The sequence below is a fragment of the Ursus americanus genome, chromosome 4 (assembly GCF_024610735.1).
Source record: "Ursus americanus isolate L20-20 chromosome 4, mUrsAme1.1.p, whole genome shotgun sequence".
Classification (NCBI taxonomy): domain Eukaryota; kingdom Metazoa; phylum Chordata; class Mammalia; order Carnivora; family Ursidae; genus Ursus; species Ursus americanus.
This window is the reverse complement of record NC_142130.1, coordinates 35,580,482-35,604,389: the sequence shown is the minus strand read 5'-3', so window position 1 is coordinate 35,604,389 and position 23,908 is coordinate 35,580,482. Positions and strand designations below refer to the sequence as shown.

At 38.0% G+C, this 23,908-nt stretch overlaps 1 protein-coding gene across 3 annotated transcripts in view; it reads right to left on the bottom strand.

Moving 5' to 3' along the window:
• The window catches only part of MIX23 (mitochondrial matrix import factor 23), a 32,753-nt gene extending 9,349 nt beyond the window's left edge, over positions 1-23,404 (bottom strand). Inside the window, exons 1-5 of one of the 3 annotated variants that reach the window (XM_087861582.1) lie at positions 23,259-23,404; positions 12,863-12,988; positions 8,295-8,358; positions 7,779-7,925; positions 2,776-2,835 (exon numbers count right to left, since the gene is read on the bottom strand). In XM_087861582.1, coding sequence (XP_087717708.1) covers positions 2,776-2,835; positions 7,779-7,925; positions 8,295-8,358; positions 12,863-12,897 — 306 coding nt within the window. In that variant the 5' untranslated portion in view covers positions 12,898-12,988; positions 23,259-23,404. The remainder of the gene's footprint in view (positions 1-2,775; positions 2,836-7,778; positions 7,926-8,294; positions 8,359-12,862; positions 12,989-23,258) is intronic. The other 2 variants (XM_045812626.2, XM_087861583.1) reach the window with 2 other exon arrangements.
• Between the last annotated feature and the right edge of the window lie 504 nt (positions 23,405-23,908).

The following is a 23,908-nucleotide window of genomic DNA, read 5'->3' as shown; positions in this document are numbered from 1 at the left end:
ATTTATAAGATAATTTTGATTTTTTAATAAAATTTATATTATTCAAGGAAAAAAATCACAAGCTAGCTTATTTAGTAATAGTAACTAACAAACATTTTCATTACATATTCTGGATTTATTTTGGACAGTTAGAAAAAAATATCTAAAATGGTTTAAGATAAAGCTTTTCCCCCCTCTTTTTATAATGTAGATTTTATTTAGATATCTGTTGTGATTTTCCAAATGAGTATCGGATCCTTTTCACAAGTAGGTATACTTGAAGAGAGATCAGTCTTTGCTAAATGGTGTAAATTTATAAAATGTTTTGTTCTATTTACTTTGCTTCCTAAAAATCTAAACAAATAACATATCATAAAAGTTAAAAGAACATTCTATTATTGTCTGTCAATATGGAACTGGGTTAAATAAAAATTTTGGTATAGCCATTCAATGGAATATAATGCAAATAAAAGAATAAGAAAGTTCTGCATGTTCTGATTTGAAAAGATCTCCAAGATACATTAAAGAAAAAAAAGTGTGGGCAGTACACTTTCATAGATGTGACAAATACACACACACATACATAAAATTAGAAAAGGTGCAAATATCTAAAAGCATGTACCATCGTTTCAGAAGGAAAGGAAAGGAGGTGGCCGAAAGGGAGCAGTGAGAAGCAGAATTTTTACCATATTTCGTTTAATATTTATTATTTTTTAAAGATATTATTTATTTGACAGAGAAAGACACAGCAAGAGAGGTAACACAAGCAGGGGGAATGGGAGAGGGAGAAGCAGGCTTCCCGCTGAGCAGGGAACCCCACAACTCTGGGATCATGACCTGAGCCAAAGGCAGACACTTAACGACTGAGCCACCCAGGTACCACTCATTTAATATTTTTAAAAGATTTTAATCGTGCCTAAAAATTTTAAGTGTCCAAATAAAAAATTTTAAAAATCTAAAAGAATTTCTTCTTAGAATTTGCCCTCATACTTCATTGATATAAGGAACAAATCATTTTTAAGGTTAAAAACCAAAATAAAACACACAAAACAAACGATATTGGCCACTGTTGACTACCATAAAAAAATAAAAGAAAAATCTACATAGGAGCTTTCATGATACTGGTTATTATTCAATCTCTTAAGCTGGGTGGTAGATACATGAATGTTAATTTTATTAATATTCCTTAAATTCTACATGTTACATACTCTGATATGTGTTATCTCACAATTAAAAGAAAAAAAATGTAGAAATTACATGGACTCTTACTGGCCCTTTCATCTTATAGCTCATCTCTTGTTAGTTTCCAGCCCTGACATTTCCCTTAAGTTCCCAATGCTCAGACGGGGGGAGGCTTCACATGAGTGGCCTTGGCACCCCGGGTGGGATGATATATATGACTTGGCCAAACTTCTCCAAATCCTTTTCCTAAATGCCTTCCTAACCACTTTTGCTGACCTGCGGCAACATAGCTACATTTTCTTTTTTTACAATCAAGTAGGGAACCTGAGTTTTTGTAGACTGGATGAAACATATCTTCTCTAAAACTAGCATCAAATCTAAAAATGCTTCACTTGGGTGCCAGGGTGGCTCAGTCGGTGAAGTGGCCTGCTCTTGATTTCAGCTCAGGTCTTGATCTTAGGGTTGTCAGTTCAAGCCCTGCTTTGGGCTCCACACCAGGCACCTACCAGGAGCCTACTTAAAAATAATTAAAAAAAAAAAAAAGTAATAATGAATAAAAATGCTTCCCTCTTCCCCCTACATTTGATATGTATCAGCCTCTCCACTGAGTTTTTCAAACCAGATATTCATTGTACCCCTCCCCTATCCCATCCTAAGAGTAAATATTATTTCTCTGGAGAACATAAATGAACAAATAACACCAGACTCTTTCAAGTAGCAAACACCTTCTCGCGTTGGTAGAAAGGGCAGGAATATGAAACCCTGGCAAAGAGGACGGCATAAGGAAAAGTGATAGAGCAAAGAAAATCAATTTGTACTTTGCAATTTATTCATAGCTCTGCAAGCTGGGACGTTCTAGCTTGTGTTCACTTAACCTCTGTGTTTAACCTCATTCCATTGGTCAATTTCAAAGGATGAAAGAGAATTTTCAGTTCATTCCTTCAGATTTAATAGATTATTTCCCTTTGGAAATCTCTCAATTTTTAGAGAAGGGTATACAGATACACGATTTCATACAACTAAAGTAAGCATTTTATGATTTTTGACTACAGGTAAAGTCCTGGAATCCTGGTCCCCCAATCTAATTCCTATTCAGAACTATGCAGGTGGTAATAAGGAACACGTGAACCTGGGAGCCATAAAAAGCCCTATTATCAGATATCAGAAAAGTTATGTACAAATAAGTTTCATGATCAACATGTTAGAAAGCAAGCAACTGTGAAGGGTAGCTAATGATATGGAAATTTATGCAAATAGGACTCAAAAAGGCTAATTTTAACAAATAACACAACTGAAGGTTCTAAGTTAAGTAGTAATAACCCTAAATAACAAGTATGCCCATAATTAGTATTAAGAAACATACAGAATGTCTCCAGTTCTATTACCACGACATGTCATACAATCTACCATATGACTGTAAAGCTGCTTCTTATAAGACGGCTCTATTTGGATGCCAACTGCACCCCTTCTCAAAGTTAAACCTTCAGTTGGTTATAAATGAAAGATGTCTATTCTCAAGAGCCCCAAGGCACTGCTTACTCCCCCTCCCTTGGTTTCCCTCTGCTAGATCAGTTTCCTTCATAGTTCTCTCCAAGCACCAGTATTATTTTATACCTTCCAGCTCCTGTCATTTACAACTTCTTCAACATTCAGTTCTGACTGCATCCATTTCAACTGTAAAAAGGAAAAAAAAAAAGTTAGAGTTACGAAAATTCAAATTAAAGAGCTAAAACCAAATTCTATTCACAGTTTCCTAATAAAAGGAGCTCCTGCTGCTACATTCTTTGTTAATGGTATCACCTGGGCTCGATCTTGGACAGAGCCCATTCTCCCCATATCCAATCAGGGGCTAAATCTTCTAAAGCCATGGTTCTCAAGCATATTATAATCACCTTGAGAGCTCTTATAAAAAAAAAAAATCAAATATCCAGGTACTTCACAAAAGGAATACAAATGACCAATAAACATATTTTTTAATGTACAATCTTACTCATGTATAAAGAAATGCAAATTAAGCCATAATATGACAAAAATTTTTAAAAATGAGTACATCTGATAAAACCTACTACTAGTGAGGGTATGGAAAAAGATACACTCATACATATTTTTAGTGTGGAGGGCAATTTGGTAAGATTTATAAAAACACAAATTCACATGTCCTTGAACTCAAGAATTCCAGTTCTAGTTACTGATTCTTTAACAGTGATTTGCAAAGACAGCACAGAGAACTAAAAAGGAGAAGGAGCTGGCAACCTAATTTGGATGAGAAAAAAAGAATCAGGAAGAAAAACAGAGAAGAGAAGGGGAACATAAAAGGCCCAAAAGATCTAGGAAGGCATGAGCTTTCCACACCTTGAGCGTACAGCCAAAGGTCCGAGGCTAAAGACACTGAAGTCTTTCTAACATTCTTGATAACTGCCAACTTAAACACACCATCAGAAAAGAAGCCAATTCCATTGCCAGGCCCAGATGACCAGGTCCATCAAACTCCTAGTCACTTCTAGTCACAGAAACTTAAAAGAAAAGAAGCTAGCTAGTTCCAGGAAGGAGGCCTGAAAATATTCAGGAAAATTAGGAGAAAAATGCATGAGCTACAGGTCAAAGCAGCCAAGAGGTTAAAACTAGGATGATTTCCTTAGGCCAAAGTCAAGACTCAGGCCAGGAGATTTGGGAACAAAATGCCAGAGAGCTAGACAAGATCTAGGCAACCATGAGTCAGGGACCCAGACCAAAGAACCTGACTAGTCAGGAGCAGAGCTCAGGCAGGACGTTTAAGCAATGCACATGTAACACTAATAAGACAGGAACTTAATACTGATCCACCGGCTCCTTGTAAACTCCCTTGCTAGACTCGGAAGCAGTGTCAGAGTATAGACAGGAGGAATGAGAGGAAGGACTATATTTCTGACAACCAGTATTGTGCTATATAGTAACAAGCCTGAAGAGGCCCATCTGCTTACATCAAAGCAACCTCAGTTTCAGACTGTAATCAGCTACATGGACCAGAAATCATTAAAACTTCACTGCTCTGTCAAAGCCTGAACTGAATGCCAAAAAATTAACAAGCTCAGTCAAAAAACAGGGTCAAGGGACGCCTGGGTGGCATAGTTGGTTAAGCCTCTTCCAACTCTTGGTTTCAGTTCAGGTCCTGATGTCAGGGGCGTGAGATGGAGCCTCACATTGGGCTCTGTGCTCAGTGCACAGTCTGCTTGGAATTCCCTTTTCCTCTCTCTCTGCTCCTCCTGCTCATGGTCTTTCTCTCAAATAAATAAAATAAGTCTTCAAAAAGACAAAAAAACCCAAACAAACAAAAAACCAGGGTTAAAACATGCCACTAGGACAGTCTTTAATTGCTCTCAAATATTTAAAGGGAAGTCATGCAGAAACAGGTTTAGACTTATCCTATATACCTGCAGAGGGAAGATTACGGAACAGTAACCACATGTTACAGGGAGACAGATTTTCACAATATATAAGAAGATCTCTGAATAATTACAACCACCCAAAAAGAGAATGCACTGCTACAGAAGATTCGAGTGCTCTTCCTCCCCTGCCCCCTTAAGTAGTGTTAAACAAAAGGTGGAAACCACTGGTTGGGAGACACTGTAAGGAGGATTAACGTAACAAACATGGAGTCCCAGAGACTCAAAAAGGAAAGGAAAGCAACTACTGAGTGTATCAGGGATATGCAAGTTCCTACACACATTATATAATTTAATCCTAATCCCTAAAAATGAAAGCGTAAGAAGTCTCGACTCCATCTTACAAAATAAAAATCCGATAATTTCAGGGCAATTAGTTTACAAGTTTACAAAGCCACCACGTTGTGGATGGGATTTACTTCCCTAGAGCTATCTGCCTTTATACTCCATGTTTTTTCTATTCTTGAGTGCTGCAGACATTACAACCAACTTCTAATACAATTTCAGTGCCACCAACAAAATGCTACCTCTGAGATGGTTGTTTTTGAGGCTCTAGGTCTGAAACTGGTAAACTTCCTTTCAAAGGTCACTAATAGGTGACAATCATACAGTTCCAGCAAGGAATGTGTTTTTTCTGCGTTAAGGACTCAAGGAAAGAACTGGGACTTTTAGAATGGTGTTTCTGCATATAGGTTTGTTCACTTAAGTAATCAGAATTTGACTATCAGTCACAATTTAACGTACAAACACTGAATCCAGAGTCAGAAGAGATGGGTGAAAGTCCCAGCTCTACCACTTACTAGTTTGTGACTCTGGGGATGTCAGTATCTCTGAGTCTCAGTTCCCTCATTCGGAAAAGGAAGAGGTAGAGCTGGATCATCTCTAAGAGTTCTCTTTCTGATTCCATAATCTTCATGACAAACTTGAAAATTTTAAAAAAAATTCAAGCTTCCTTGCTTGGTTAAGTACTACTCATGGTCCCCCTCTAGTTCTACACAGTATCAGTCAAGACAGCTACTTTTTAGAACTCGCTAACTGGTTTCTAAAACTACTCCGTGCAATGGTCATCCTGATGATTCTCTCTGGACCCTAAAGACTAAAGGGCAGAAATGAGGGTGGCCCAAATTATGTGATATGTCACTCCCAAGTACTCAGTGGTTCCTGAACTTTGCTCTCCAATAACAAGAGTCATTCTAGTCTTTGTTTAACTTAACGTGCAAATACTGAGTTTTCGGTTTCGGATACAACAGCCCTGCCCCGCTGTTTCCTTTGTCAATATCTTCAAAACTCTGTTAAAATACAAAATCCATAAATAACTAGATTTTAACCTGCTTTATATAAAGACTTTATATAAAGTCTGCTTTATATAAGACTTCTTAAACACTGAGTAAGATGACCATTACAGCATAAATTCACTGTCTGAGGAACCCACCACTGCTTGATGCATGGGCAGGTATGGAATACAGGACTGAAGCAGTTGTCATGAACAAGGAGAGCAATGAAGACAGGGGCTGAATCCCATACCCAGCAAGACAGGCTGCATCGGCAGGATGACTGAGCAAGTGCACATACTCGCCTGTGGGCAGTTACAAGAATAAAGGCTTGAGAGAGATGATAAGGTCCCCTTTTCCAAGTCTGGCTACATCTACTAAACAAATGGCAGGCTTCATGACTGTTTAGTAATGAAAAACACGATTCCATCCCATACTGGATTTTGCCTGACATGCAAGGATCAGTAAGTCACCTAGTGTGCCATCTGAAAACATAGACATGATTTTGGTAATTGCTCAGTGGTCGTGTAGGAAAAAGCCCCTCTTCCTAGGTAATGACCAACATATATAAAGGGCAAAGGAACCATGTACCCAACATTCTTGCCAAACGCTTCAGGGAAAAAAATGCCTCTGTGTGGTAGAAGGGAAGGAAAACAGGGAAAGGAGGGAAGGAGGAGGGAGAAGAGGGGTGGAGAGACTGTATTGCAAAGGAGGTGGGGCAAAACGTAAACAATGGGTGAATATAGGTAAAGGGTACATGTGAGTTCCCTGTACTATTCTTGCAACTTTTCTGTAAGTTTGAAATTATACCAAAATTAAAAGTTACTCTTTAAGCACCACCCCCAAAAGGAAAACAGAAATGCATCCCACATAATAAAATATGGTACACATTTCAACTGTTTTCTTCACATGTCACCATTAAGGGCTATAAAGAAACAGTTCTGGTCTATTTATCATACTCTGAGGCCCACACCCTATCTACATTAGCTGACTTTGGGAAAATAAGGCTTTCTCTGACATATCACTCAGTGGACACTTCCTGTTTTCTTAAAAGCGAAAACTGCAGGGATAGGAGATGAAGTGGAAACAAAAAAGTGTCCAAAAAGGGCCAAAGACTCATAGCAACTTCTCTGCAGTAGGGAAATGAATTATAATGAGGTTCTAGTATATCTGGTTATATTCAAATAGTACTATATTTTTATGGCTGAAGAGGGTAATAATCTGAAATAGCTGTACTGCATTTCAGCAAATTTCTACAGATGAAACCAGAGGTAACTACTCTCAAAATGTAAATATATTTTTAAAAGTTTATTCGCAAGTCAAGCCTTTAAACATTGATACAGATATGATTTCCCCAGATTTCTGATGTGGTGTTGGGTCTGTACTAATCCTTTTATCTTTAACAGTATAACATATAAAGAAATGGAAAGAATTTATGACTGACTGCTTCTTTAAACTAAAGCTGCTACACTGCATATATGCATGAAATGCACATTAACTTAGCAATTAATATCTAAATGTAATAAAATAAAGTCCACTAAAAATGAAGTATTACTCTCCTGGTCACTTTTTTTAAAAAGTAATGACCAGGGTGCCTGGGTGGCTCAGTCGTTAAGCATTTGCCTTCGGCTCAGGTCATGATCTCAGGGTCCTGGGCTCAAGCCCCCAAAGGGCTCCCTGCTCCGCTGGAAGCCTGCTCCTTCCTCTCCCACTCCCCCTGCTTGTGTTCCCTCTCTTGCTGGCTGTCTCTCTCTCTCTGTCAAATAAATAAATAAAATCTTAAAAAAAAAAAAAGTAATGACCATCTCTCGCTCTAAAATGTTCATATTAAAAACTGCCTTTATAAAATCTTAAAAAAAAAAAACCCTGCCTTTATTAAATTTGGAAATCTACGGCTCAGAAATGTAAATCTTGTTCAACTTACCTTTGTCTGTTCTTTCCTAAGTTGCTTTAATAACGTTAAATCATCCAAATTCTTTTCTCTCTCTTCTCGGAGGCGTTTTACTACTGATGAGGTCTGAGCTATACAATTTTTTATGACTCTGTCCCTGCTGGCATGAGCTTCCCTCAACTAAAAGAACAAAGGAACAAAAGAGAAAAATCACACCAATTTTTTACATTTTAGTGTCTTTTAAAAATCTTATTTTTAGGTTACAGCAACGTAATACTTTCTAAACACTTTTTAAAAACGGAATCTTTGGAAGTGAAGATTTTGCTGAACCAGCGAAATCACCTAAAAACAGATCAAAAAAAGCACCTCTCCTGGTGGAAAGTACGTGGTCGGGTTGCCTTCCTCCTCAATAGGCTTCTGGGACTTCCCACTCCTTGCCCTGCATTTCCCACAAGGGGCTTTTCATTTCAGCCCCTTCTCCCTACATTCCTCTCCCCAGTTTTCCAACCCTGTGCCGTGTTTTTCTACCCTCCACCCACCTCCACGCACCTCTGGGGCCACTACTGCTATTCTTCCTCTCTTTTTTTGTCCTTTCGTCAGCCCCGTGTTGTCACTAGGTGCAAGAAATTGTAAAGTAAGTGATGTAGAGAAGCAACTCGTTACAATAAAGAGAAACAAAGAATGCTACATTCATCTAGGCAAGACCGAGCCCTTTCCAAGATTTTGTAGTCAAGTGTCAATACGGAAAAACTGTGGTTCCATCAACTGTGTGTACTGACTGAAAGACATCTGGCAGGGCAATTCCTTACAGAACTTTCATCTTTATGTAACAAATACAACAATTTGCATCTATTTTCTTCCTTGATTCACAAAGTATGATGGTCATGACTCAAATACACTCCCATGATCATAACCAAATTCTGATGACACCCCAATAATCTGGGGGAGGGGAAAAACAAAGTGCTAAAATAATATGTAATACCATTATTATTAATGGAGCATTAAAAAAAGTGATTCACCTCCAACTAAAATTTAGGTGTTAACTTGCTCCAAGTAATCATGTTATATCATTCCTTCTTCCCTCTGAAGAGAGAAGATCTTAATGCTATACTAGTGATAGTTATACTAGGGATAACCTAGTATACCTATATTAATATAAAATTTAGGACTAAACCATATTATAACCATTCTTCATAAGTTATCTCAAACACATCTCTTAAATGATCATCTCAGGACCCTGAAGTTAAGAATTACTGGTCTAATATGCACCAGGAAAAACTAAACCTTTGCATTTCTAGAGTGCAATAACCCTAAAAGTGCATTGGTTATAAATCATACCTATGTGAAGAGAAGGGAATTAAAACAATAGACATTAGCCCCACCTATAGCAGATTTCTCTAATATGCTACTTTTTTTCATCTACTAGGATTCACAAGGACAGCCCAAGGCCTATATTTCATTGGCTAATATGCTGCTTCTGTTACTTGTTTCCTCCTTCAGGTATAATTCCAGAAAATGAAAGGAGCCATTGAGGGTAGGAAACTTCCCAAAATAGAGTAAGAAGAACCACTGTTAAAGTCAAGAAGCTCTCCCTGTGTGAGACTGGCTAAATAATTAGTATTTCCAGGCTTCGGTGTCTTCTTTTGCAAAATTATGGATTATGAGTAAATCATCGCTAACATCCTTTCTACCTCTAAAATTTAAGGGTAACTCGACTCAATACACTGCTCAGACGTCCAACAATTGGTGAAATTGCATTAGCACCAACTAGGAGTCTGTCACAATATTTTCATTTTTCTATCTGCACTTTAAAATCAAATTCAAATTGTGTACATTTTATTAAAATGTTCAATACTTTCCTTTCAGTCTCTCTCACCACAGAGTTTCTTCCCTTGTTGGGCTTTCATCCACTGTTCCCCTCTTTAACTTGGCCCCTTTCCTGTGGATACACTTCTAAGCTGAAGATCACCCTCTGACCCTCAGCTGTGTACTTTTCCTTCAGATTAGCCCCACTGTGAACCCACAGAAATCACTGAGCAAATCATCTTTTACTCTGTATTATCAATTATTTTAGTCTCACTTTCATGACCATCCTTCAACAAAATTCAGAATTAAGAGCCATCAGCAAGAGGAATATGCATGGACTTCTGCACACGTATGTCAAAGAAATGAGGACGCTTGATAACTAGTAATAAGACTGTGTGATATAAGCTTACCAGAGAAAAACATAGCACAAAACCAGACTTATTAGCTCATTAGTAATTCAGATGTTTCAGAAGTTGGGTCACATGAGAATTGTTTCTAATATACAAAGTGCTTGTCAAAGGAACAAAGATAAAATTAATCAAGAAACTTGGTAAGGTAAAAGGCAAGGCCTTTGGTTAGAGGAGAAAATTCCTGAATGATAACCATTATCATAACCATACTTCCTTTGATTTGGGGTAAGCAATTCTGAAATGAAGGCATTTGGGATGGGGCAGGAAAATGATTCAAAACTAGTCTAGGGGCGCCTGGGTGGCACAGCGGTTAAGCGTCTGCCTTCGGCTCAGGGCGTGATCCCGGTGTTATGGGATCGAGCCCCACATCAGGCTCCTCCGCTATGAGCCTGCTTCTTCCTCCCCCACTCCCCCTGCTTGTGTTCCCTCTCTCGCGGGCTGTCTCTCTCTCTCTCTGTCAAATAAATAAATAAAATCTTAAAAAAAAAAAAGAAAAACTAGTCTAAAGGGTCTACCTAGGACTTCCCAGTTTTATTTTACTTCACCAAAACTCTAAGAAGTTCTTTTAGTCAAATTTTCACCTACTCTATCTTTTAACCATTATTTTAAAACAATGTCTTTTGCCTTTCAGGGAAACAATGCCAACAGTTTTCCTGATTATAGTTTTTTGATGTTTTTTTTTTCCAGAACAAAGGTTGATTTTAAATTAACTCTACAGTAAATTCTAATTTCCCAAACATCATTTGTTTTAGAACCCTGATGATGACCCTTGGTTTATATCATTAAAAACAAAATAAAAATTACTAAGTTTTTGTCATGGCACTTTGTTTTAAATCTTCCTCTAGAACTTCTGACAAAAAGATGCAAGGGGAAACATATCACTTAAAAATATATTCCAAAAATTCATTATATTAAAGAGATACCTTTAAGAATTACCCTAAATCAATCACTGTGACACCAATAATAGTTTTGCATTTGTAAAGCACTGTTCCAAGTTCACAGACTTTTTAAGGTTCAGCACTGATTTTTATGTTTATCTTGAGACTAAAGAATGTACAGCTAGAAAAACTTCATAGATTCAGGGAATATGCTCTAATAAGGGTATCTCACTGAAATTATTTTTATTAAGAGTATACTTTTAAGATGTGGAATTTCTACAATTAGTGCTTCATAACAACTTTGCTGATCATCTGCTATGAAGAAGTATTACCATTAGAGAGTACAAACATTCCTTCCTCAACTATAGAAGGAAGGGTTGGGGCTAAACAAAGTCAAGGTAACCTTAAACAACCTGGACGTTTCACAGAGTTCCACTCTTAACTGAGAGAATATTTAAGGGAACTCAGTGGGACTTCTTAGCATGGGCAGTCTGCTGCAGGCTCGATCATTGGCACAAAACTACTAGATAAACCATCCTTTTTCTGATGGTCATGTTGCTGGAGCCCTTTAGGGTACAGACAGAGCAAAACCCAAACACATACTCGAGAGTATCCAAAACAGAAAGATCCTAAATATCCAAAACAAAAGGTTCTAGTATGCAAGAGTATCCTGGTTCAACAAAGGGATAAGGAAGAACAACAACAGTAATAGAAGCAGCAAACATTTATACGTGACATTTAGTACAGTAAGCACTTCATATTACCTCAGTTAGGCCTCTAACAACCCTATGAACTAGGTACTATTATGATATTATTTTACAAATAAGGAAGCTGAGGCAAAAAGTTATGTAACATGTTCAAGGTTACCAGCTAGGAAGCAGCACAGGTAGGTTTTAATCTAGATGTGGAATCCATGTCGTTAATCCCTACACTATAAATCTTCAAGTTAATAAAAAGATTGTAAATGGAAACAACTGAATAGGTTATAGAGATTAAATGGGTAGTGAGATCATACATTTCTAGTTCTTCAGACAGAGCTACCCAAAGAAACAAAGTGAATTGTCAAACAACATCAAAATAAATTAGGGCTTGGATTCTGGCTCCCTACTTCCAATACTGGATTCTACTCATTAAAGCCCACAACCTTAGAATTTTCAAGCCACAAGAATTACCTGACCACTCAATGAAATAACATACTTTCATATAAAAGCAGAATAAAAGTATCAGCAATTATTAATGCTTTGAATTTAATTGATATGAATAAGCTTATCCAAAACTGACTTTTTTTTTCATACTTGAGAAATAAAATTTAGGTTTTAAGTAATACCTTCTTTACAAGAATCCAAATAGTAATTTTGTGCTAAAGAAGCAAATGCCATTTGAACATTAGCTTCCAAGTTAATGAAAAGATATACATAAATTATAAAAAAAATACTTAGCTTCATTATTATTTCTCTTTGCTTTTGGAAATTACAAAGAGACATAAAGGGAATCTTTAAGAGGCAATGAAAAAATATGTACTTGAGAAACCAGAGCCTCAGGAAAGGACAATTTATTTGTGGCTTCTGTCCCAACTACCAAGTGCTTCTCCTTTCTGAAGATTGAGGGAAAAAGATACAGAAAGTGTGAAGGGTTTTAATTCTTCATTGTATCAGGTGTCTGGCTTCCTAGGATTGATTCATTCAAAGCCCTTGCTCTTGTTTCACTGTTTTACTTGACTGTCTCACTCTCTCCTTCATTCCCTGGTGCATAAGGTTTCCTTAAATTAAAGGCCACCCATGAAGGGGCCAAAAAAACTACTGCTCTGATTCCTTAGAACGGTCTTTTCACAGACTTGTGCATAAGATCACACATTTTCTTTAGTTGGTAACAACCAGACCAAAACTTATACACACCCTCAGATGTAGGCAAGAAAACATGAAGATGTCATACTTTTTATCCAGTTTATATGTCAATTGGTTTCTTATTTTGCCTGCAAAGAAAGGCATAAAGGAAGCACAAAAGACTCAAAAGATACACTTACAGACTCATAAAGTTGTTTACAGGTTTGGCTTGCATCAATTTTCCCTGCAAAGGAAGCTGTTGGAACCGTAGTGTTTAATTCATGTACTATTCTGTCATCAATCGTCCTCATCACCTTGAGTAATTCCTATATATGTTTAAAATAAAAGAATAATAACCTGAATGGAAAGTTAAGTGATAAAAAAGAAACATTTAAACAAACAAAAAAAAAAAATATAAAGCTCTTGGATATTTTACAACTTTGTAAGTTAGGAGTAGAGAAACTATGCCAAATTTAGTGCGACCACAGGAAAACCTTTATTACAAGAATAGTAGGTTATGTAATAGTAATTCTAAGAATGGGCGCCAACTCTGTTTCCTTGGCTTAGATGTAACCATCTCAAGGGTCAAGATTGTTTTACTCACTTTTAAACCCCACCTGCTGACACAGTGCTTAGCAAACTGTGAGTGCTCTTTCCATCCCCAGCATACAGCCAATAAAGGGTTCTACTGAACTCCATTACCTCAAATTGTCTCAAACAATCCAGCATAATTGCTTGCTCTATTTCCTCTTTGTCTATCATTCTAAAATGTGGTGCTAGATAGAAAAATTCTGTAAAGATACACGAGAAAACTCAGTAGTGGTTCACCTGTAGAAAATAACCTTTAACCTTTTAGTCTTTTTGTTTTTTTAGCTTTTTACTATGATTGCGTATTATTTTTGTAACAAAAACAAGTAAAACAAAGCATGCTGCTTGAGAAGGAATCAAACCTCTTCATGGCTTTCTTGTTCTTAGAACAAATAAAAATTAGTTTAAACTTTTCTTAGTGACCCTACTCATTTCCCAAGGATCTTTTCCTCCTAAGAAGGCTCCAACTCTCAAAAAACCAACCAAAAGAAAAATAATACCAGAAGGGCAGAGGACTTAGAAAGACTCTGGTAAGTATACCTACCCAGGATAGTCCCTTCTCTCTACATTTTGATTAGGGTACTTCTTTTCACTTGTCACTAGAGAAAGGCTGGGCATCAGCTACGCTCCGTCTCCAGAAAACACAAATTCTAGAACCCTTTTCTTTTCTTTTTGTTTCTTAAATTCTCCTCTTTGCCCCCTAGCCCAGCAAAACATAATGACTGGAAAAATCATCAGGAAAACAGAAGTATATAATACTAGAAATATATGTATTAAAAAACCCCCACAAGTTAACAGTCAATATTAAAGTGTATTAAAATCAACTTGGGTCGATCCTCTGCCTCGTCTCCTTCAATATACCAACCATTTCTTTCCTTTGCCAAACTGAAATCCAAGACTGAAACCAACTTCTTCATTTCTTTCTTCATCCATTTGTTAAAGTAAAAGATTTTATTATGATTAAAGTATTACATAGTCATTTTAGGAAAATCAGAAAAACTTACAAATAAAAATCATCCACAGTTAATCATTATTAATATTATAAGATGTACCTTTAGTTTCTTCTGTACATATCTATGAATATTTTTATAAACCTGAGGTCCTTTGTAACACTCTAAAGTCCTGCTTTATGACATTATACCATGAGCAATTTGCCCTTGTTACCAAAAGTGCCTTGAAGACATTTTTAATAGCTGCATAAATACCCTGTGGAGGTATCATAACCTGTAAGACCACTTGCCCAATAATGAATATTTAGGTATTTCCAATTATAATAACCATTTAAGTCATCCGGCCTAAATCTGCAGTTTAGATTCCGTTCCTATCAGTCCATTAATCTTTAATTAGTAATTTAATGGCCTTTTTAAAGATCTCAATCTAGAAGTTAAACAGCTTATAGAAGGCTCATAATTTAGACTAGTAAGACACAGGCAAATGTCAGGTCTAAAACCAACTTCACTATCTTACCCACTCTTCCTGTATCTTTCTATTTTTGTCAATAATAGTATTATTCTCTATAAACTGGAATTCTTAAGGGATAATCTCAACATATTTACTAAGCAACCGCTACTTTAAATGTTTTTAGTACAATGGAGGATATATGTGTCTGAGCAGCAAATTCCAAACAAATGGTGGCAGCACTATTTAGTGTCAAAAACCAGGTAAGCAGTAGTAGTAGCAGACAGGGACCTTCCTTGCCAACCTCAGCACCTGTAACTTGACTATTCAAAAAGAAGCAGCAGCCGCCGCCACCTCCTTTAAAAATCTCTCTTTTCCCCTATCTAAACCGAAATGATCTGCTGAGGCCGAGGTTTAAGTTATACGTTTTAGATAAAGCTTTCCTTGGCTGAGAGTCCTCAGCAATCTTTCTTCTTTAAACATACGCAGCAGTTAGAACATAGCACAATTCATTTACTAACTCACTCTTCATTCAATAAACATTTGGTAATGTCTAGTATGTGTCAGGCACCACTCTGAACATCAGGGCTACAGTGGTGAGTAAAACAGGAAAAGGTCCTTGCTCTCTGGTAGCAAAATTCTATAAGGGGAGACAGACAAAAAGCAAGATAATTTTCGTACTGAATAATACTATGAAAACGAAAACAAACTGAGGTAATGGGATAAAGAATGACAGTGGGGCTGAGAGGCTAGCACGTTAGATAGGGAGATCACGAAAGGCCTGAGAATGCAGCATGTGAGCGGAGAACTGAATGATACGAAAGAGCCAACTAAAAGAACACCTGGGGAAGTAAGTCAAAAATGATGAGGCAAGAACAAACTTAGAGGTGTATAAAGAACTAAAACAAGGCAAGTGGGCTGGGAGTGAATATGGGAGAAAGTGGTGTTAGGTGAGGTCAGAAAGACCAGAAAACGAGGGACAACAGAGACCAGGGAAACAATTAAGGATTCCGTTCTAAAGGAAACAGGGTTTTAGGCAAGGGAATATAAAACATGATTAATTTTTTAAAAGATAACTTTGCCTCTATGTGGAGAATGAATTATAGAGAAGAGAATGGAAACAGGGGGACTATACAGCAGACTACTATAGTGGTCCAGGCAGGAGATAAAGATAGTTTGATTGAGAGGTAGCAGTCAAGTTAGCAAGAGGAAGCTGGATTCTGGATATATTTTGAAAATAGAGTGGATAAAACTTGCTGATGAATTGATGGTAAGGATGAGAAAAGAAAACAAGATGACTGTTAGCTTTGAGGCCTGAGCAACTGAATGGATGGTAGTGCCATTAACTGATGTTGGGGAGAGACTGGAGGAGGAAGAGATTTGGAAGGAATGAGAAGATCAAGGTTCTGTTATGACGCACAGGATATTTGATGATACTTAGGATTATTGTTAATTGTGATACTGGCATTGTGTTTAAAATTACAATCTTTTAGAGACACAGACTGAAATATTTACAGAAAAAAAGATAAGGTATCTGGGGTGTGCTGCAAAATAACCTGGATAGAATGAGATGAGTGGTAGAATATAAATGAAACAAAGAGTAGCCGTGAATTGATTGTTGGGTACATAGCAATTCATGGTAGCAACTCTCCTTTTGGACAGGACTGAAATTTTGCACACAAAAAAGTTTTTTAAGGTTCTGTTCTGGACGTGTTAAGTTGGAGATGTTTATTAAATATCTAAGTAGACATGTTGAATAGAAAGTTGAAAATACCAGTCTGACACGGAACCAGGCTAGAGTAATATTAACACACCGATATTATTAAAGCCATGAGATGAGAAGAGATCACTGAGGGAGACTGTAGGGAATGGGGGGAGGGGTCAAGAAAGAACTCTAGCAATTAAAGTACAGGAGAAAAACTGTGAAATCACACAAGTCAGAAGAAAGGTTGCAAGGAGGGAATGGTCACTTGTGTTGAATGTTACTTGGAAGTCAAAGAAAGATGTGAACAGAAATTAATTTTCAGATTTAGCAGGACAGAAATCCTGGGTGATTTTATTAAGAGTCATTTGAATAGAATGTTTAATGGACTGAAAGTTAATGTGGCTTATGTACACAGAGTAAGAGAAAACACAGTGTAAAATGAAGCCCACCATTATAGGTCATATTATAGGATTTTAATCTTTTTCCTGAGAGAATGGAGAACCAAAGAAGTGTTTAAGTATGGCAGGGTTACATGATCAAATTCGCACTCTGAAATGATTGCTAAGTATTAAAATATGGAAAATGAATTACATAAGAACAAGAGTAAATGCAAAAGCATCAGTTAGGAGATGAACACAGCAATCTAGGTAAAAGATTACAAAGTTTGACATTCCTTGGAATTTTTATTTACTCTGAACTTTAACCAGTTTTGAGTTTGATCACTAGCTATCTAGCCAAATTCCTCTCCATTAAAACAATGTGGACATAAACGTTAAGTTCCTTTATACAGCAATGGGAATTAATCTGCATTAACTAGGTAATTTCACAGTGTTACCAACGGAACCTACAACTGTGGATTTTCAAATATGTCAATTCTCAGTGTGCTAAAGAATCATCAATATATGACCTAGAGCTTGACTTTTCATATGGTAGACACTAGCTATATGAGGTTATTCTAATTAAAATTAAATAAATTAAAATATAGTTCCTCGGTTGCACTAGCCACATTTCGAGTGCTCAAGAGCCATATATTGCTGGTGGATGGCACCAATTTCCACCATCACAGTTCTACCGGGCAGTGCTGAATTCAAGAAACTATAATGACAATTTCTAAACTGATAATGCACTTGTTCAGGGACTGTTGAGAACTATAAGCTATTCTTAAATGTCACAGAAAAGATACTAAAAAAATAAAGATAAGGGGAAAGGGGGTAAGATTCAGAAAGGAATTTCTTTCAAAACCACTAAGGTAGAAGGGAAGGAACTATAAACCACCTCACTAGGTATACATTTCTTTACAGTGTAAAAAGTGCCAGAGCTCTTAAGGCAACTCCCAAAGGGTCTAGAGAAAAGCTTGAGTGGCCCTCACAGAATGAAAGCATATGAAGGCTAACACAGACACCAAAGCGCTGCCATTAAATCATGTGTTATTATTCACAAGGATATACTAACTACCTATCTGATGCCTGGTTCCAATGGCATCCTCCTTCCCTTTCTCTCACAAATTCACTAAGAAAATATACAGAAGACACCCCTGAGCAGACATCATACACAATAAACCAGATTCTGATATATCATGAATCTCTCATTTTAGGCTGGCCCTTTAAAATTATTCAGACACTTACTTGGAATTGCATTTTATGTCCTATCTGTAATTGTGGGGTGAAAATCTCCTCCTCTCAGAAGCCAGTTTTGGCACTGAAGGAGTGCCTATATTTAGTACGGAGGGATAGAGAAAACTTCCTATTGCCCCTATAATTATACTACACTCTACCCCTAAGGTTAATCCTCAGGTAAATTCCTTTTATTATTTTGGGGAGCTTCTAGGGTATACGGGGAGTGGTAAAAAGTCTTATTACATGACAGTAAAATAAAAATGTACTCCAAAGAATTATCTGGAATTTATTAAGCTTTTCCCTCCTCATTCTTTGCCTAAAGGTACCCAGCAGTAGATTCCACTCACGTGGTGCTCTTTTCAAAAAGACCTTGTTCTTCAAACTGCGTTTTTATAGCAATGCTCACACTGTGCTCCCCTCATACCAGAAATAGAGACTTGCCTGCAACTGCCAGAGTCCTCTGACACCTAGCACCCCCAGCTCAGACAGCAGCTGGACATGTCATAAAAGGAACCATCCTTGAAGTTAGAAAACAGACTATTTCATCCATACCTAATTATCAAAATCAATTGTGTATAAATAAATACTCCTGACAGAAATACCAAGACTTACACATCCTGGGAAAGAATACTTAGTTGATATTTGTTCAGGTGATATATGAAACGGGTCGGAGAGAGGGTCAGGAAGAAGGGAATTCAGGGTGGCAAGAGTGGGGAAAAAACACAGAAATGATAAAGAGCTTGATGTGTTTAGGGAAAATTAAGCCTACGTGGCTGGACAGAAGAGTTAAAATGTGTATTGGAGGTGGCAGTGGTTAGGAAAGAGAAACGTGAATAAGGGAGGGTAAGAGATATAACTAAGAAGACTTTAGGACTGGGTTTTAAAAGGTCTTGTATGACATGTTAAGTAGTTTAGACCTAGTCACAGAAGACTGAAATTAGATGCATGGTTCAGATTCTAAAACCCAGAAGATAACAATATGAAGCCATAGTAGTATGGAGATTAGATTGAAGGGGGATATACTAGAGAAAGCAATGACTGCAGACAAGGAGGGATATTGCAAAGCTAACTGCAAACACGTTCAGAGGGTATGAACAGACTGTGGCAGTATTGGTGAATGTTCCTAACTTTGACAAAAATGACTCCCTAATCTCACTTGGCTTTCAAGGCCTTCCATAATCTGGTTCCAATCTTTTGTGTAATGCCAATGTGTCCCTGCGTAAATCCTGAATTCCAGCAATACTGACTGGCTCTTCCCCCAAATACATAAGATTTTCTGCCTATATACTGTTCCTTCTACCTAGACTTGCCCTGGTCCTGCCCACCTAAGGCCCAACTTAATTACCATTTCTTGATTTATTTCTCTCTGACCTGTGATAGCATTTTATTCATATTCTCAGTATCTTCTACATGTTTTGTACCCTTGCTTGCATTATGTTCCTTATTTTATATTCCGTACACTTAGTCTCCCCAAGTGCCTGGTACCTAACAAGTATCTGTTATGAACTGAACTGTGTCCCCCCCAACACCAAATTCGTATATTGACGCCCTAACCCCCAACATGACTGTATTTGGAGATAGAGCCTATAGGTAATTAAGGTAAAACGAGGTCGTAAGTGTGGAGCCGTAATCCTACAGAACTGGTATCCTTGTAAGAGCAAGAGACACCACAGATCTCTCGTGCTCTCTGTGCACAAAGAGGCCATATGAGAACACAGCAATGAGGCTGCAATAGGCAAGCCAGGAAGAGACGGTGAACCAGAAACCAACTCTGACGGGACTTTGATCCTGGACTTTAAGCCTCTAGAACTGTGAAAAAATGAATTTGTTGCTTAAACCACCCAGTCTGTGGAATTTGTTGTGGCACCCCTAGCAGACTAATACAATAGCCAATAAATTCTTGCTAAATGAGTGTTCAAATGGAATCCTAGACACTCAATTTTAAACATTCTTCTGGATTTTATTTCATTTTAGAAACAACATATTTTCCAGGAGTGTTAATCTAACTTTTATAACAGAAAATAAGAATTGCAAAATTTAAAATACTTTAAAAACTCTTAAGCTTTAAAACGTGCACCTACATGGAGAAAAATCAGGACAGTAATTGTAAGAGGGGAGGAGAAGGGATATATGGGCAGGGATTGACTGGGAAGGGGCATGAGAAACTTTTGGAGGTGACGGTATTATTCTCTATGTTGGCAGAGGTTTGTATTACAGGTACATGTAAACATCAAAAAGAATGGTACGCTTAAGACTAGTGCATTTCATTACATGCAAATTTTAAAGAATGTAAATGAACAAATATTGAATTCTAGTTAATAATATGAATAGTGACATGTTTAGGAGTTAATATGGATGTTTGTAACCTATTTTGAAATGCATCAAAAAAATAAAAAAGGGGGGGCCCTTGGTGGCTCAGTTGGTTAAGTGTCTGCCTTCGGCTTGGGTTGTGATCCTAGGGTCCTAGGATGTAGTCCTGCATCAGGCTCCCTGCTCCATGGGGAGTATGCTTCTCCCTCAGCCTCTAACTCTCTGTCTTTCATGAATAAACTAAACTAAACTAAAATAGATTAAAAGGCAGGGGTGCCTCAGTGGCTCAGTCAGTTAAGCCTCTGCCTATGGCTCGGGTCATGATCCCAGGGTGCTAGGATTGAGCCCCCCATTGGGTTCCCTGCTCAGCAGGGAGTCTGCTTCTCCCTCTCCCTGTCCCCTCTGCTCGTGGTCTCTCTCTCTCTCAAATAAATAAAATCTTTTTTTTAAAAAAAGGTGACTTGATGACTATATTGAGAGATGGATATGATACAGTAAATACAGCAAGTCGCTGATTTTGGAATCTAGATGTACATAAGTGTTCACTGTAAGATTCAACTTCTCTATACTGTTTGAACATTTTCATAATAAAATTCTAAAGTACCTAAATCTTTTTAATAAAAAGACAGGATTTCCTATTTCTCTTCCACAGTATTCAGTGCAGTGCTTTTCACATTTAGGGTACTTAGATACAAAATGTAATGGTTTCATAGCTTTAAAAAATACTAACTTTAATTGAGAAGCTGTGAGTATGTCAATTAAACACAGTTTATAATTTTACCCAATTCATCTAAACCTAAATGTTATACTAAATTTTTACATTTTACAGCACCTTCACTTATGTTCATGTGTGCCTGACATGGTTGGGGCAAATGTTCTTATACTTATTTACAATGACGTTAAATGATATGCCAAGGCAGCTCTGGAAAACTAGATCTGACTTTTTTTTTTTTTTTTTTTAAAGATCTTATTTATTTATTCGACAGAGATGGAGACAGCCAGCGGGAGAGGGAACACAAGCAGGGGGAGTGGGAGAGGAAGAAGCAGGCTCATAGCAGAGGAGCCTGATGTGGGGCTCGATCCCACAACGCCAGGATCATGCCCTGAGCCAAAGGCAGACGCTTAACCGCTGTGCCACCCAGGCGCCCCTAGATCTGACTTTTAACCCATGGTATTCTTCATTATAAACCACACACTTGGAAAAGCTCTAGGAAAACTATCTAAAAACTTGCCCCAGGTTTCACTAATGAAATTCATTTTATGAACTTTTTATTTACATTTTTCCGTGAATGGAATGGTTCTACAAAGTGTAATTAGTTTTTGCCCCCCTCACATCTTACGTGATTTCCAAAAGAAAAATGCAAGTGTTTTTAAGCACTGTTGGGTATTTTAACAGAGAACCTTTGAAATTTAGTTTTAGAGGGGCGCCTGGGTGGTTCAGTTGGTTAAGTGTCCGACTCTTGATTTCAGCTCAGGTCATGATCTCAGGGTCCTGGGACCGAGCTCCTCCACTGGCCAAAGCCCGTGCTCAGCGCATAGTCTATTTGTCCCTCTCCCTCCACTCCTCCACCCGCTTGCGCACAATCTCTCTCAAATAAATAAATAACAAGTAAAAACTTAAAGAAGTTCAGTTTTAGAGATTCAAATAATTAGAGATGGAAGCAGTTTTAAATGTTACCTAACATAATCTTATTCTACAGATTCGAAAGTTTATTCCTAAGTGTTAAGCAATTAGCTCAAGGTTCCAAAGCTGTTAAAGGCAGAAGCAGTATTAGAACCCCGATCACCTAACTTCCTAACCAGCACTCATTCTAATAAACCTTAAAGCTGTCACTGCTCAGTTATTTGAGCTCATTAATTCAAGTCAAGTCATAGTACTAATGTGAAAGACCAAGGCCACAAACGGGCCTGTTAACCTTAAATATTCCATATACTTTATATTCTAATGGTCTTTTTCCATCTTATTTAAGATTTTTACAAGTATCTGTATTTGTCGGGCACTTTGATCACATTTGAATTTGGCTGCTGTTGTGCTGTTCTAATCTGAGGAGCAGCTGAAGAATGAAGAGGGTTCAAGTAATGGTGGAAAAGACCCCACATAAACTTCTTTGGCCAAATACTATTTGTCAAATAACTCAGTCTGTTGAGGTTATCTTCAAGAATACCACTCCCTGAAAAATGGCTCATAGCTCAAAACTTCCTACAGACAGATCTGTGATACTTGAAATTGTTTTTCATTATCTTTGATTAAACATTTGTAAGGTCATGATTTTTTAAATTCAAGTCTTTATCTAGACAGCAGCACGTTTATGCCTACATTGGAACAGATAACTTTCATAGCAACTTAGCTAGAATCCAGACCCCTGTTCTTTAATTTATAGCCTGATATTAGCCCTAGACCTCTGGTATTCGAATATATATATAAAAGATACAGCCTTTTCCTTAAATGTTACATTTCCTCTAATTGTTAGGAAGGCAAAAGCACCACAGCAGGTACTAAAATTAATAGCCCCTCCAAGGCTCCAAACGTTCTGCCCCACCAAAATAGTAACTTTTACCAAGTTTTTTTTTGTTTTGTTTTGTTTTACCAAGCAAATAAGTTCTCCTTCACTTTCTTCCCTACTTAAAGTAGGAGGGGGACCACAGAGGCTAAGAATTGCGTTCAGGCGTGGCTTAAAAGGTTGTTACAATCCATACCACCCGGCCCAAGCTCGGTTTTAGCACCTCGGAACCACCTGGAGTTTCCCCGGGCGGTTAGTCAAGGGCTGGGCGCAGCAATGAGAACCATGACCCCCAAGGAGCTGCCTCGCTCTCTACCGCCAAGCCCGCGCCCCCATGACCTCCAATGGGTGGAGAAAGGAGCCTTGAACTGCCCGCTTCTTCCATAACCGGTCCGCACTCCCTCCCAGGCCACAGCAGGGAACAGGGCACGGGGACAAAAGCAGGGACACGCCTGCCACATGAGGAAAACCCCATCACCTGGAACTCGGCGAACTCCTCACAGTTCACACCGCCACTGGGCGCCGCCATATTGGACAAACGCGAGGCCCCCGCCGCGAGCCAATCACCACGGAGTAAAGGTGTCCGCGTCGCCGCCTAACAAAATTTATTCCGAAGGCAATCAGCGAGGAACCTAAACTAAGCTAAACCAAGGTTGGTCTTTCCGCCGGTCTTCATCGACATCCAAACCTGTAGCCCTACCATCCTTCCTTTCGCTTCTACCTCTTTAACACCACCTCCTGGCCCTGGCCTAGCTGTAACGGAGAATATCAGAACTTGAAGGGATCGTTTTACAGCAATCCCATTTTTCTTTCTTTTACACAAAGGGAAAACGGTTTCTTGGTTGCAGCAACCTGGTCGTTCGAGTAGGAAATCTATTCACCTCCCGTCCCTTGAGCACAGGGGCCTTTGTTCGTTAAGAATTTGGAACTACTAAGAAACGTTTTTTTTAAAAAAAGACTTTACTGACAGTGTGGGATAAGGGTTGAGTAAGGTGTTCAGGTGTGGAAATAAAATGGTTTTATAAAAATAGTCAAAGAAATAGGAAGCATACGTGTGAATTTTTCAGGTAGGCTGAGAAATAGTTTCAAAGTCAGTAAGACGTGGGGTCCATCAGTCACTAGGAGCTA